The 15,732-nt window shown below is 57.3% G+C and overlaps 1 protein-coding gene across 1 annotated transcript; it reads left to right on the top strand.

Moving 5' to 3' along the window:
* Nucleotides 1-1,090: 1,090 nt before the first annotated feature.
* Nucleotides 1,091-14,162, top strand: DMKN (dermokine). The gene is made up of 16 exons (XM_069458120.1): nucleotides 1,091-1,487; nucleotides 1,663-1,844; nucleotides 1,956-2,012; nucleotides 2,299-2,349; nucleotides 2,475-2,576; nucleotides 3,699-3,749; nucleotides 3,982-4,032; nucleotides 7,239-7,286; nucleotides 7,479-7,526; nucleotides 9,651-9,707; nucleotides 9,993-10,040; nucleotides 11,747-11,797; nucleotides 12,269-12,340; nucleotides 13,360-13,383; nucleotides 13,492-13,539; nucleotides 14,121-14,162. The coding sequence occupies exons 1-15, from the start codon at nucleotides 1,091-1,093 to the stop codon at nucleotides 13,537-13,539; spliced, it is 1,287 nt and encodes a 428-aa protein (XP_069314221.1). The 3' UTR covers nucleotides 14,121-14,162.
* Nucleotides 14,163-15,732: the final 1,570 nt, after the last annotated feature.

Genomic DNA, 15,732 nt, shown 5'->3' with positions numbered 1-15,732 from the left:
TGGGCTGGGAGAGGGCCCTGCTGCTCCTGGCCTTGTGCCACCCTGGCCCCTGGGGAGCCGGGTGTCGGTGAGCTGATGCAGTCCTGCTGTGAGCTCACACACGTGCCCCCTCCAGGTCGGGTAAACAGGACGGGCGCCTGGGTCAGCTGCTCCCTCCCTTGGCCCTTCCCTCCCACTCGTTCCCTGGGGGTGGCTGGCCCGCCCAGCTCCCCTGCTCCACACCCAGCTTTCTCACCAAGAGCAGCCCGCACGCTCCCCGAAACATCCTGCTGCTCTCAGGGTCATGGCCACTTCCTTCCCTGACATCTCGGGTCCCCACTCAGGGCTTCCCCGGAACATCAGGGGAACATCAACCGCAGCCCCACGGCCGCCAGTCTCTCTCTGTGGTGGGAAGGGATGCAAGAATGTGAGGGCTGTCGCCTTTAGGTGACAATGTGGGAGGGCAGAGGGGGACAGGAAGGCCGACTGAAACTGAGAACGGCCAACAAGGGGCAACTGTCTGTCACTCTGGTTTCCCTGAGCCAGGCTGGCTGATGCCTAGGTGGGTCCTGTCCGACTGGGCTTCCGGGTCCTTGCTCCCCTGGTGGGGTCCTGGCTGTGACCCCTCCCTCCCAGGTCCCCCCACCCCACCATCTCCAGGAGAATCCACCAACCTATCTCCTCAGATGCCCCTGCCCCCACCCTGTGCCCCAAATTCCTGGGGTTGGGAAACTGGAACGCTTTCGTATGGTCTCACCCCTCTGATGCTCGGGCTCCCTCTCTGTTTCGACACAGCCTCTCAGGCTCACAATTACAGCTCATTACCCTATCGGTGGCCCTGCCCTGAGTCACTGGGGGAGGCACCCAGGGCCGCCCAGCCCTGTCACCTTCTCCCAACCTACAGTATAAGGAGTAGTGACAGGGAGGAGGACTCTGGGAAGGCAGGGGCGTCTGGGGAAGAAGAGAGAAGGCTGCACACCCAGAGGGAGGGAAGGACAAGGCGTCTGGAGGGAGAAGGGAAGAGAGGAGGGCACACGGAGGAAGAGAAACGGCAACAAGTGGACTTGGGTGGGAAGAAGACACTCGGAGAGACAGAGGGGGCTGGGCAGAGATGAAGTTGCAGGGGTCCCTGGCCTGCCTCCTGCTGGCCCTGTGCCTGGGCAGTGGGGAGGCTGGCCCGCTGCAGGGTGGAGGGGGGGGCGCTGAAACAAGCGTTGGGGAGGCCATTGGGCATGGAGTGGGAGATGCCCTTAGCCAGGGGCTTGGACAGGCCATTGGCGAAAAGACCGGAGGGGCACTTGGCTCTGGAGTCAGGGAGGCCACGGGCAATGGCGCGGCAGATACTTCAGGCCCTAAGTTCGGGGAAGCAGCCCACGCTCTTGGAAACAGTGGGAGTGAGGCTGGCAGGCAGGCTGGGAATGTCCTTGAACGTGGAGCAGATGCTGTCCACAGCTCCTGGCAGGGGGTGCCCGGCAGCAACGGTGCTTGGGTGAGTGCTGGGAAGCTGGGTTGAGAGTCTTGGGACAGGATTGAAAGGATGATTGGGTCTCTTATTTGCGGCTGTCTGGGGCAGTTTCCTTCCACGTTACACGCCCTTCCTCTACGCCTTGGCCCTGTCTCTGTCTCTGTTTCGCTCCGGCTCCTGTCTGTTTCACGGTTACTCTGCCTGCCCTCCCCCATCAGGCATCGTGTCCTTGCAGGGAACGTCTGGAGGCCATGGGATGGGCAATCCCGGAGGTTCAGGGGCTCCCTGGGGACATGGGTACCCCGGAGGCCCAGCAGGCAACTTTGGAAACAATGTTCATGGAGGATCCTGGGGTCAAGGAGGCAACAGGGTGACACCAAAGTTTGGGACCAATGCTCAGGTAAAGTCACCACCCAGCCCTGATCCCTGCCACTCCCTCCCTCCAAGCCCACACTCCCCACACGCCTCCCTGGTCCTCTGAGTCCCACACTCAGTCTCACCCTCCCTGCAGGGAGCCGTGGCCCAGCCTGGTTATGATTCAACGAGAGGCAGCAGCCCAAATCCAGGGGTAAGAGGCAGAGTCTGGGACGAAGACGTGCCTGGTGCCTGTGATGGAAAGTGGGGAGGGACAAAGAGAAAGAAGGCTGGGAGGGGAGGGACTGCGGTGAGAGGAAGTCCAGCCGGGAAGAGATGGGCCTGGGAGGAGGCCAGGAAGACGGCAGGGGAATGGGAAGGGGAGGTGGGAGGGACAGCTTTGGGGAAAGGAGGCCAAGCCACAGGGGACAGGAGAGGCCTGGCTTCTGGGGACGGCTGTGGCGGAAGTCTCTAAACTCACCATCCCTGTCCCTCTGCAGTGCACCAACCCCCCACCGTCCGGATCAGGAGGAAGCTCCGGCAACTCTGGGGTAAGAGGAGAGGGCAGCCTGGACATTCTGCCCCGGGAGGAAATGGGCAGAGAGGAAGGGGAGGGGGGAGGAAGTCCTGGAGCTCCTGTCTTTGATCCTCGCTCTGGTCCCTTCCTGCCCCTCAGGGAAGCAGCAGCTCTCCGTCAGGCAGTGACAGTGGCAGTGGTGGCAGCAGCAGCAGCGGCAATGGTGGCAGCAGCGGCAGTGACAGTTCTGGGAGCAACTGGGTGAGTTCTGCACCTCCACTGAAGGGAGGGATGGGGTGAGGCCCCTGGTGGTCCCTGCCGAGGAGATGGGCTCCAAGTTTTCCCTCAAAGCGGCCACCACCCCTGGGTGGGTGGCCTCACTGGCAGTTGTCACCCTGGGGTTCCCGTAGCCTCTGTTCCCCACCTTCCCAGCCCCAACCAAGCTGCGCTCCTTACGTACAAGCTGTGGTTTTCCACGAGAGGTGACCCGCCACCTCCCTTGTTTTCCACTCCGTGACCGTGTGGAGGGTCTCCTGCCAGTCTAACCTCTATTCCTGCGGTCCCGTCCACTTGGCAAGTCAGAGGAGAGCTGGGGGTGGTGGAGGAAAGAAAGGAGGTGGACGCAGGAAAATATGACACTTGTTTGGGAAGCTCCCAAGAGGACAGGGGACAGGACTGTGCATGTGGAGACTCAAGGACCTTTCCAGAGCTGTGGTGTGGACCAAACTAGTAGCCGCAGGGCACACAAGGCCCCTACAGGATGGGTGAGGGGCCAGGCGGGAAGCCACGCCCGGCAGCTGCCTTAGACTAGAGCTCCAGGAGATGGTGTCCGGAGAGAGGGAGCCACACCTGGCTTCCCTGGGGGCCGGGAAAGGTCCCAGGAAAGAGGAGGGAAGTAGTTACAAGCTGAATAACACAAGGCGCTTTACCTTACTGCTCCTTGTACTACCCTCACTTCCTCCATCTAGGACCGACCCTTAGAAAATTCTAGGAATTTTGATCAAAGGGGCTACTCAGATTCCCAGGTGAAGACTCCAGGGGTCCCTTCCGCTTCCTGCCCCCTGGTGGCAGGCTCGCGGCTCCTGGGCAGCTGGGCTCCGGAGGCTTTGCCACCCCTGGCTGCCGTGGGGGCCGGGGTTGTGGGCAGCAGCTCAGATTCCCCAAATCGTCGCACATTTCCAAAGACCCTCGGCCACAGCTGGCCTTCCCCGTGCTCAGAGGAACTTCTCAGCCACCAACTGGCTAGAGCCGGGGAAGGTCTGGAGGCTGGAGAGAGGGTCGGAACTGGTCAGGGGTTACAGCAAATCCATCATCCCGCTGGGAACGAGTGGTCCCTTTGCAAGTCCGTTTAAGACAGGTATGAACTCTCGCCTTCCCATGTAGGGCTCCAGTAGCGGCTCCTCCTCGGGCAGCGGAGGTGGAAGTAAAGCCGAGGTGAGTGGCTGGGGAGGGCACACGGGCACGCATCTCCCTGGAGCTGTGGGGAGAGGAACAAGAGGACCAGGGGCCCCCGTGGGATGGGGGAGCAAGGGCTCCACGGAGAACAGGGCCAGAGTGCGGCCCAGTGGGGTGGACGTGGGCTCCCTGGGGTGGAGATGCTGCTGGTCGTGGGCAGCACCTGGCGTCTGGGAGGGGACTGAGAGTCTTCCCTTTCTCTGTCCCACAGTGTGACAACCCGGGGAATGAAGTCCGCGTGGCCGGAGGGTCTGGGGGTCAGGTGAGCGCCAAACTCGTGTGGTGACTGCAGGTCATCGCAGGCTGTGCCCAACCCACATAACTCAGCTCCACTCAGCCCCATCCCGCCCCGCCCAGGGGAACGGACAGTTTAGGCAGAAGAAACCAAACTCATAGTCCTAAAAATAGTAGAATCTCCCAAGTAATAATTAATTGCAAATCCTTACATGGTACCCCACAGATGGGCTGTGAGAAAGCCCACGTAAAGCCGTCCTTTTAGAAACATAATCATTTCGAATGTCCTGTACCCAGCCAGGGGACAGAATTCGGTGAACTTGGACAGGGAGAAGTGTTTGGGAAAGCACGTTCTCCCCCAGTTATTCTGGAAATCTGGGCTTTATGTCAGCAGCGTGGCGCTGACAGAATTCGTTACGCTGGTGTCCGCGTGAATCACCTCTGTCTTGTGAAAGTGCAGGTTGATTCAGCAGGTCCGGGGTGGGGACGAGGTTCAACATCTAACAAGCTCGGGTGAGGCTGACACTGCCCGTCCTGGTCACAGAACCTCACAGAGCGAGGCCGGGTGGGAGGAGAGGGCGGTGGCGTGGTGGGGCTCAGCGGAGACGGCTCTCGGAAGAGCTCCTCATGTATTCGAGATACTGACATTTTATACAGGTTTTAAGAAAATTTCTCCCAGTTTGTAAGTCTATTTCTAGTTTTTTACATACCAAACTCTTAAGTATGAAAGTAGTCAAAAATATCATATTTTCCCTAGTTTCTGCTCTTGGTGTATTGCTTTAAAGGTCTTTATTTTCTTCTAGTGCTATGAATACTTCTACAATCTCATTTTTTCAATCTATCTCTAATCCGTCTGGACTTTATTTTGCGGTACACTGTCCAGTGCCGGCTCCAGCCCACCCCTGCTCACGTCTGGTCCTACACTTTGGATCAGAGCTGTGTGTTCCTTTATGAGGGGGAAACCGGTCAAAAACGGAAGGGAGGAAACTGATGAGGTGTAATTTCCCCAAATGTGTAACTGATATTCCCAGTTCCATGCATCGAATCACTTCCACCACTGACTGAAAATGCCATTTGTAAATACCTTAATATTTGGGGGAGCTCCTGGGAGCTCTGTTTTGTGGAACTGATTCATCCATTCTGGGGCAGAGACCACACTGCTTTGTAGCTTCATAGTATATTAACATCTGTCAGGATGAGCTGTCCCTTGCCACTAGTCTTTTCTGGTGTTTTCTTACCTATCCTTAGACCTTCTTCCTCCTGAATGAATTGCAAAGTGATTCTGACAAGTTCCAAAAGAGAATCCTGTTGGGATTGTGAGAGGATTCATATAAAATCAATACATTAACTTTGGAGGATGATCTCAGGATCTAAAACAGGGATCTGCATTTTGCTGTCTTATCCCTCAGGACCTCAGAGGAGGACAGGGAGGCTCCGGTGGCTTCGGTGACACGAGGGTAAGGGGACAGCAGGCCCTGAGAGTAGAGACCGTGCCAGTAGTAAGTGGGACGGAGGCCCACACTGGGGTAGCGATTCTAGCAGGGCACAGTCCTACATCCCGGCCGGGTCCACCTGCCCGCTCTGGGCAAGAGGGAAAGCCGAGGGGTCTGAGAGTCCCGTGTTCCGCACAGTGATGAAAGAGGACTCGGGGCGGGGGGGGGGGGGAGCCACTTCTCACCTAGGAGGAGACTAGGCAATCTGCTGTGCCACTCAGCTCCCCTGGCTCTCCAGCTAGTGTCACCTTTCCGACCAACGCAAACATCAGTCCAGACAGGTCCTTCAGCTTGAATCAGTTCAGTCCAACAGCCAGGAGAGAATTCAGATACGTCGGTGGCAAAGGCCCTCTGGCTGGATTTTGGGTAGTGTGCAGAAATGAGTGTAAACAGAGATGGTGATGTTCTCCATAAACGCCGTAACCAGGCAGTAACTCCAGCCACAGGAGGTTACAACATCTGCCAGGGATGATGGAGCTACCCTGAGAGAGGGACCTCTTTCTCGGGGTCCTGGGAAATCCTCTGTCATGCTCATGCCTCAGTCTCCTGACTCAGGAGTCCCTCACCGACACTGCTAACCTGCCCTGTCACCCCCAGCCTGCCTGTGTCCCCACTGATTTTTCTCCATTTCTGTCTTCCTAGGGAACGAGCAGAGAGAGCAGTCACCTCCTTGGGGGCTCCCAAGGCAGTCAACAGGTGAGCCCTGGGGCAGGCAGGGTCGGCTTCAGATGGACGGTAGAGTGTGCCAAGGGCCTGGGAAAAGAAATGTCAGTTTCTTCCCGTAAGCGCTCTGAATCTGTGTCGGTGACCATCAGCAGGCCACATCTCCCTCCTCAATTCATTCCCTCCTTCCCTCCTTCCCACCGGGATCAGAGCGATGTCAACTGTGTGAGAGGAAAAATATGGGACAAGGAGATATTTCTAAAAACCATACTTAAGAAGGCAGTGTTGAGAACTGGAAAGTCACTGAACTTTGAGTCAGAAGACGAGGGCCCCGACGCCAGCTCTCGCACGTGGCGTGTGCGTGCACGTCAGTCAAACCCTCTGAGCCCGGGCTTCCTCGGATAAAGCGGGGCAGGGAAGCCTGACTTGCTCATCTGCTACGGCCACTGCAGAGCTTTCTGGACGGGAACCACCCAAGGGGGTGCGGAGTCCAGGCGATGGAGGCAGCTTGGACGCCTCTGAGTTCAGTTTCCTCGTTCCACCTAGGAGCGCGGCAGGAAGAGGCTCAGTGCTCAGCCTGCGGTGGGGCTGCACGTTAATGACTTTCACTGCTAGTGGTGTTTGGGGACAGGAGAGGGAGGAAGCAAGAGTGTGAATATGATTCACGGGACGGGGTTACACGGTAGCAAGTCATTCTAGGAAGGCTTTCTGAGGCGGGATTTTAGGTGCTGTGTAAATAAAGAAGAGAATGTGGCTTCTCGGAGAGAAGTGCAGGGAGCTCGAGCAAAGGCGAGCAAAGGTGGGCAGGAGCAGGTTGACAGGCGGCACGCATGATAGGATACATAAGCCTCGAACATCAGCCCCCCTTTTCCCCACCCAGGGGCAAGGGTCCCATGGGGACAGTGTAAGAGGTGAAGCTGTCAATGGAGTCAATACTGTGGTGAGTGAAGGCGACACTCCACCTTGGGCTGGGGCCGTGGTGTCAGGAATCCTTGCCTCCTTCCTGACACTTAATATTTCCTGCCTCGTGCTCACAAAGTGGCTTCTCAATTTCATCTATTTCTCATTGATTCCTTAGAACTCTGAGATGTCTTCTGGGCCCTTCAACTTCGACACTTTCTGGAAGGTGAGGTCTGCAAGATAGCTCTGCTCGCTCTGGTTTAGAAAACCAACCCCTCTCCCCTAACCCTAACCCAACAGGCTGAAGTCCTCTTTCTACACTAACAGTCAGCAGTGGCCCTTGACCTCTCCTGGCCTGAAGCCCTGAGCCAATGACATTATGACCCAATTTGGTTTTTCTCCTTTTTCTTCTCTGTAGAATTTTAAATCCAAGCTGGGTTTCATTAACTGGGATGCCATAAGCAAGGTAAGGGCTGGAAGGCCGTGCAATCTCGATCCTTGTGGGAGAGGGATAAGAGAAGTATTTAGGCCAGTGCTAAAAACAAAAGCAACATAAACAAAACAAACTGAGAGGGAAGGACAGCAGAGACCTGGGAAGAGGGAGGATTTGGAAACAGCTGGGAGCTGAGAATGTGTAGAGGGGATGGGTGTCTTTACTGCTCGGCATATAGACCTGAGCAGGTTACGAGCCTCCGTTTCCCCTTCAAGACCCGGAAGGTTAAGGGGAGAGCGAGTTGGCCTAATCGCAGGGGGTAGACTGAGTGAGGAGCCGGGGGAGCTAAAAGGCCACACGAGGACTGACACCCGCAGAAGGGAAAAGGAAACCCACGTTGGCCGAGTGCCTGACCGGTGACAAGCGTTGGTCTGGGCCCTGCACATGCACAACCTTAGAGGACGGTTGGGGCCCAGAACCCCTCTCTCCTTCCTCTGTTCCTGCTCCTTCTTGCAGGGGAACCCCTGGCCAGGCTGATTGGACCTCAGAACACCAGGGGCACCCCCAGAGTGGAGGGGGCTGCCCAGAGAGGGAGGGGATGAGGGCAGACAACGATTCAAACGCCAAAGGCAGAAGCTGCAATTGGTGGCTCACAGATATGTCCTGAGCCACCTTTTTTTTTTCCTAATATGAATTAGTTGCCAAAGTTTGGAAATTGAGAGCCTTCACATAACGATTGGGATTTCTGGCTTCTCTTGAAACATCGGGCAACACTGGCGCCCTTCCCGGGGGCAGCGATCAGCTAGAGCTGAGGAGCTGCGGCTTCTGCCATGGGGCGCTCCCCGGCCGCCAAACTGCCCTGCCCGACATGGTCATCTCGGCCACCCGCCCGGCCCCTGTGAGCAGTGGAGTCTCTGGCCTTTAATGTAAAGAATGGAGACTTGGATCCCTGCCTTCATAAAACTTGTGCTTAGGAAAATCAAAGTCTGACCTTTGGGAATGAGGCGGGGAGAGAAAGACAGGAGACGTTCTCAGCTGCGGCGGGTTTCAGTTTGCACGCACAAAACATGTTCTCTGTTTTCTAGAGACTAGTTTCCGGTAGGAGCAGGACTGTAGGTTCTGGTGGGAGAACCAGGGCACGTGCAGACGCTTCCCAGAGAGCCGGGACAGATGGCAGACGTTTCTGCCGCTCTAGGTGGCAGTAAAGGGAGCGATCGCAGTCATCGGGCAGGATTCACCCGCGCCAGCTTCCTCGGGGACAGATCCCCTGGCGACAGGACAGGGAGGGCAGAGAAGAGAATGGAACCCAGTTTTCCTTCACGGGGTGGGGGTGAAGGAGCTCAGGACCTCAGCCAGAGCGAGGAGTGAGGAGAGAGGGGCTCTGTGTAACGTTCCTGATGAGGTAGGGGATTCTCAAGCCCAGGCTGGGATATCTGGATTTGTACGGGTGACAGTTTTGGGCAAAAAGGTCCCTGCAGACTGTGGAGCAGACGCCCATCTACCCCTGCCCTGGCCCACTACTCCCTGAATGCCTGTCCCTCAAGCTCCCTCTTAGGACCTATTTCTTTGCCCAGGACCAGAGGAGCTCTCGCATCCCGTGACCTCCAGACAAGGAGCTACCAGATGGAGGGGAGGCCCCCACTCCCTCCTTAAAAACACCACTATCTCATCACTAATCTCCACCCCTGCCCCTGAAATAAACCTTAGCTGCCCCACACTGCTGGTCTCTGCTCCTTTCTTATGTCTCCACCGTTGTTCTGGGGTGGAGGGGGTGAGGGTTGGAAGGGGCGGCTTCAGCCCCACAGCTTTGGGAAACGGCTCGAGGTTTCGTGGCAGGTGGACAGGGGAAGCTCCGGGGCAGGTCCTGGTCCTGAGGTTTTGCTACAGTTAAGTTCTGCCGAGGCCGACAGGGTCGGATAGAGAACACTGTACGCGCATGCATGGAGAGGGAAGGCGGGCTGGCTAAGGCTCCAGAGATCCTGCTTCTTCCTCCTGTTTCCAAAATCAGTTTTCTGAGGTCCCTAAAGACCCCCAGCTCCCCTCTCCCCCCACCTTAGTCACGAGGGAATTCTGCAGGCTGAGAAGAGGCGGCGGCAGGAGTCGGGCCAGGTGAGTGGCTCAGGCCCCTGCTAACCTGCTGCCCCCTTTCATCCGCAGCACCAAATCCCGCCCCCCAGCACGCGAGCCCTCCTCTACTTCCGCCGGCTCTGGGAGGTAGGAGAATCCTCTTTTGAAGAACTGGGGATCCTGGTCATCCTGTCTCTTCCCACGCCTCCCCCAAGGCAGCCCCCTTTCCATTTCTGAGACAGGTGTCATCTCGCCCGAGTCTTAGCACCAACACCGTCTCAGACTCTGACACGCTTATCTTCCTCCCACCCGAACCGCACCCGGGCTCTCAGCCCGCTCCTCCCTCCGCTCTGGAAACCCCCCCAGCGGGCTGCCACGCACCAGCCCAGTTCTGCCTCCCCCGGGCCCACTCAACTCTCCTTCTCCCTCCAGGATTTCAAAAGCAACACTCCTTTCTTCAACTGGAAAACAATTATTGAGGTAAGGGGGGCAGACCTTCTCACTCCGTAGCGGGGAACCCCAGCTCTGGGACACGGGGTTCGGGGCCCTTGGCGAGCGGCTTGCCCAGGTTTCTGTCCCAGTTTCTTCCCCTCCCTGCTGAGGACGGCGCCTCCCTCCCTTCCCACTTTCCTCGCTTTACGGGATCTTGAGTGCAGGGTGGGGTGGGAGAGAGAAGCCATGAGTCACGGAGGAGTAGGATGGGAGGTCCTCCCTGGGATAAAAGCGGAGGCCCGAGGGTTGGGGCCTCCACAGGTGCAGAAACATGAAGCTGGCCACGGCCTCCGCTCTGCTGCTGCTTCTGCTGGGCTTGGTCCGGCTCGGGGTGGGTACTGCAGGGGGAGTGGGTGGATGGAGACCAGGGGGAGGGTCTTGGGCTGGGGTCCGCCTCTGGTGCTGGGAGGGGTGCCCTGGGGAGGAAAGCTGCAAGGAAACAGGAGGGCAGTATGGGGGGGTGTCAGTGGCCTTTGGGAAACAAGACCCCTGGGCTCACGTGCCTGTGTGTGCCAAGAACACAAGGCTGGATGGGTGGGGCCATGCAAAGGGGGAGGTCAAGGCCCCCAGCTGAGTGGTGTCATGCACCTATATAGAACACAGGTGGCTGTGCTGGATGACTTTTCAAGAAAAGCTAGAAATCTGACTTTTAAGTGTTTATAACTAATTTAATTTTTTAAAAATGCACACCGAGGCTGAGCACCGTGGCTTGTGCCCATAATCCTAGCACTCTGGGAGGCCTAGGTGGGAGGATGGCTTGAGCCCAGGAGTTTGAGGTTGCCGTGAGCTATGATGATGGCGTGGCACTCTAGCCAGGGTGACACAGAGAGACTCTGTCTTAAAAAAAAAAAAAAAAGCAAAAAATGTCTGGAGGCCTCGGGACGACCAGTTTGTGATGTCACTATTAGGGATAGTGGGGTTTAGGTTCAGTGTCAGGGGTGGGTAAGGCAGAGAGTTCAGTCAGAGTTAGGATTTAACTCTTTGTGTGTGTGTGCGCGAGAGTGTGTGTGTGTGTGTGTGTGTTTGTGTGGAGTCCTAGCATCCTAGCAGAGGAGCCACGATGGCCTGAACTAGACTCCTTTCCAAATGCTTAGAATTTCGCCCCTTGCCCTGGGGGGAGGGGAGCCATGCGCGTAGGACTCCCGAGTGCCAGAAGTGGCTTCATCTGCTTTCTTGTGCTTCTTCCCTTCCTTTAACTCAGGGCTAACCTAACCACTTAGCTTCTGGTAATTGCCCCTCCTTCCCAGGAGCCTGTGGGATGCAGTGTTCACATACAGGGATTCAAGGGGCCTGGGACGGAGGCAGAAGGGTTTGGTGTGGGCGAAAGGTGGGCGGGGGCTGCGGTGCCTGGGTCTGCCCCCCGAGCCCTGCGACTCTGACTCCCTTGTTGTTCCAGCTTAGTCTCAGGCCACAGCTGCCAGCGCTCCAGGGGCATGGGTGGGGATGACGTTGCCAAACCTGGTTCTCTCCCCTGGCTCCCCGGTCTGGAGTGTGGAAATCTGTGTTCCGTATCTATCTGGGCCATCGGTTTCTTCCGGGCTCACTGCCCTCTCTGTGGGCAGCACTTTTCCCAGGCCGGGAGCGGCGGGTGGGGGAGACACTGGGGCTGCAGAGGGAGGGCGGGGCCGAGCTCGGGAAGTCTGGCGAGGCCTGAACCGAAGAGATCCCAACCGTGGCTCCTGTCTCCCTTCCAGGGCGCAGACGAGTTGTCGTCGCTACAGAAGAGGGCAGGCGGTGCCGATCAGGTGAGTCTTTTTGCCTTCAGCATCCCCTGGAGGGGCCCTGGTCCATCTCAGCCTTGTTCCTGGGTCTGGCCAATCTGAAATTCTCTTTCACTCCTTCAACAATTCTCTTTCAATAATTTGTCAGCCTGGCGGAGGATGGCAAGATGCGTCAGCTTCTAAGGTAAGATATCTGCCACCTGACCGCCTGGTTTAGGTCCTGGTCCTTCTTTCCTTGGTCTCCTACCCTCACCTCCCAAGTAACACCTGGGAGCTGGGAGAGGTACCAAGGCAAGGAGGAGGCTGGCCGTCTGGGCTCGGACGATACAGGGACGTGAGGATGTGGGCTCTGGCTGGCTGGAGGAGATTCTAGAAAAGAAAACACACGGTTCGGTGGCTCACGCCTGGAAGGTGGGGTGTTTATTCCAGAGCAAAATGATTTCATCCCTTCTCCTCCTCCCTTCCACGGCCCCCCGCCCACTCTTCCTTCCACAGAACTACAATTATAACCAGCAGGCGTACCCTACTGGCTACGGGTGGCAGTACACGGCCAAGGCCCCTGCTAAGGTAAGACGTGCAACTGCCCTGTTTCCCACCGGGGTCTCCACAGAGGGGAGAGGGAGAGGCTTTTACGGGCAGGGTCCTCTATGTCGGTGGGCTGAGGCAGAATCCCGCTCACTCTGAAAGTCAGGCCTCCCCGGGCCTTCGTAAGGGAGGCTCGGGTTCCCCGAGAGCAGCCCGAGCGGAGGCTGGAGGGCTCGATGCTCTGCACGCTCGCCCGCTCTCTCAGAGAGGGCTGCCAGGGAGCGGCCGCGCCATCCCATACGAGAGGGAAGACCAGGCACCAGCACCCTCCCAAAGAGGAAAATGTGGCTCTAAAAAATCCCGTGACACAAGGCAAAACACACCAACAGCTCTTCTTTGTAGTGTTTGCTCTCTGCTGGCCTCTCTTGGGAGGTGGGGTTAGGGGGAGGAAGGCAAGCTAGTACTTAGGAGAAGCCAGGCTTGGTAGGAAAATGAATGCTTCATTCCACAAAGGACATAAATGGAAAAACATACTTGAGAATTTTGTTTCAATCGCTTGCAAAGAAAGCAATCTGATAATGGCAGTAAATAAACATGCTAAATACCAAGTGAGCTGTCGAAGAAAAAGTAGGCGGGTATTTCCCTCCATCAGAGTAACAAAGCCCCTGCCCTTGGGGAGAAGACCTTCTACTGAGAGACCAGAAACGCTAAGCTGCCTGCAAGGAGGTGCAGATGCAGTTAGTTAATCCTACCGCTGGGCGTCCACTTCGCCAGCCACTGTGGCCAGTCTGTCCACCTAGTAGGCGGGAGGGACACCTATTCTCCTTTGACTTCTCTGGATCAGTGTGCTAGGGGACCACATTCGATATCATCTCGGATAAAATGCACGTAGGGTAATAAATCTGCTATTATGCAACACATCCCATAGACTGAAAGACCTTGGCAATAATCCTGGCTTGAGCCTGCCCCTGCCACTGGGCCCTTTCTGAGCCCGAGGCCACAGCAGAGTGCAGGGAGGCCACTATAACCCCGCGTCACCTCCTCTGATCTTCTCTTTCCAGGGGGGAGTCACGGCTACTTCCTCGGTGAGTATGGGGGCCTAGAAAGTCTGGCTCTGGAATGAAGGGGCCTGGGGCCAGAGGGTGTGGAAGGGACAGTGTGATGTCCACTCAGACACTCTCCTTGTCCTGCAGGCTTCCCGGGCGCAACCTAGCCTGCTGCACTGGCTGAAGTTTTGGTAGGTGAGTGTCACAGTGAGCAGCACAAGGCCGTGTCCCAGGAGCTGGGACATAGCGCCCCCTCGGGGCAGGGCCTGGATCTTGGCATTTCCTCAGACCTCAGTCAGCAGCGCCAGGAAGTCAGGTTTGCTCAAGGAATTAAGAAGGAGGAGACCCCATCGTCGGGTGTGGAGAAAGACTCATAAGAAAATGACCTGGGACACTTGGAAAACACTCTGTGCGTTCTGAGCGCAGGGCTGAACGGGGTGGGGCCGCCGGGCACGCTCTGAGAACGAGACGGTGGCAGTCTAGGTTAGGGACAGGGAACCAGATAAGATTATACAGGAGCAACCTGGAGAGGGGAGCCTTTCGGGCGGAAAGGTTCAGAGGCCGGACAAAGCCAGGCTCCGAGGGGGAGAGGGAGGAGATTAGCTTGGCAGAATCCCACAGTTGGTTTTGGCAGAAGCACGAGTGAGGGGCAAGGCAGGTGAACAGGCAGGACAGCCAAGGACCAGAGGAGCCCAGAGGCTGAGCGAAAGGACGTTTGGTTTCAGCAGATCAAGGCGTGGCCACATTCTATCATTTGATCTTGTCCTTTCTTCTAGAAAACTATTTCCCATCACGACTGAGGCCTGGAAACACAGATCGTCAGGAGCCTCCCACCCCGTGCCAGCCCTGGTCTGGGTGCTGACACCTCCACGTTCTAGGCTGGGGACCTGGTCTGTCTGCTCCTTGTTTCCTCCCACTGCACTGAGGTGCTCCCGCGACCACCAGCCTCTGGGTAAACCAGCCACTTCCTACCCCCTCCGTCTTGTGACCCGAAGTCGCTGACTGGGGCGGAGCTTCCTGCTTTTGAGTTTCTCTGTGGAAATAAAACATGACTCTTGTTTCCCTAAGACTTTCTCGAATTCTATTCTTGAATGCTACATGGATGGGCTGGATCAGGGAGGATGGAAGAGTGAGTTAGGGGCAGATAATTAATCTTCCTCCTGGGAGTGGTATAAAACATGGTAGGCTGAGGGAGACAAGACCTGGGTTTTATTCTGGACAAGAAGCAGCTAGCTCATCTCACTGTGCCTCAGTTTCCCCATCTGTAAAAAACAATCTTTGCCCAACCTACATCCGAATACCCTGTGCACTGCACTTGAAGCAATCACAGGTGTTCTGGTCGTCTGAAAAAGCGGCAGCGGAACTGTGCAGATCCGAGGAGGTGGGAGGGAAGAGGCTGTTCACAGCGGGGAGCCCAGTCCCCGAGGGAGGGCCGGGGAGAGGGCAGCACTGGGAGCAGGGGCCGGTGCAGACTGTGCCCCGCCACGTGAGCAGACTGAAGTGGGGGTGAGAGGAGCTGCTGGGGTGACGTGCTTAGGAATTGGGGCACTGGGTCAAACCCAGTACCTTCTCCTGTGCAGCTGCTCTGTGCTTCCAGAACGCAGATGGAGGAAGGCAGAAACCTTCGCCCCCTCAGTGTGCCGGTGAAGCAGGCAGAGGCCGCAGGGGCAGGCTGAGGAGCCCCTGGGACAGGGCTGGAGGCTGTGGTGGGAGCCTCTAAGTCCCATCAAGCTAGCACAGCGTGCCCAGATGAAGGAGCCCCCCACTCCCACTGTGTCCCCCTGACACCCCTGCAGAGGACCAGGAAGCAAAAGGAGGACGTGAAGCACCCTGCCAGCCTGAGTGACTTCTGCCCAGGTTGCAAGTTCTCTGCGGTCATGGCCCCTGGCTGCCTTGGTCATTGCTCCGTCCCGGGCCATGTCCCGGGCCTGGCACAGGGCTTCAAACAGCTGGTGAATAAATGAAAGGAACCAGACCCCAAACTGGCCCCGAGGAGCCAACCTGATAGAAACACCGGCGGGGAGAAAGGGCAGGGCCACCCTTAGCTCTGCCCCGCTCCTGGCTTTGGCCCTTGCGCGGTGCTGGTCTGTATCCCCTTCCCCGCCCAGCGCCGCACGAGGGCCTTGCAGTACCTCCTGGTGGCCACAGGGAGGAGAACACGGGGCCGTTCCCAAGAGGACGCTCGATCCACACTGTGACGAGCCTTCTCGGCGCGTGGCGCGTGGTGAGGGACGGGACAGAGCCGGGAACCAGGCTCTCCTCGCGCCAGCCCCCAGGGGCTGAGGGAGACGCGGATGTGGTCAGCAGGGTTCTGGATTCTTGGGGCATTCCTGGTCCGAAGGCCGAAAGCAGCCCCTTAAAGTTTAAAGTAACACCTGACGCAGGCTA

This window comes from Eulemur rufifrons, chromosome 24, assembly GCF_041146395.1.
Source record: "Eulemur rufifrons isolate Redbay chromosome 24, OSU_ERuf_1, whole genome shotgun sequence".
Lineage (NCBI taxonomy): Eukaryota > Metazoa > Chordata > Mammalia > Primates > Lemuridae > Eulemur > Eulemur rufifrons.
Note: the sequence above shows the minus strand (reverse complement) of the source record. Positions and strands in the feature narration are given on the sequence as shown.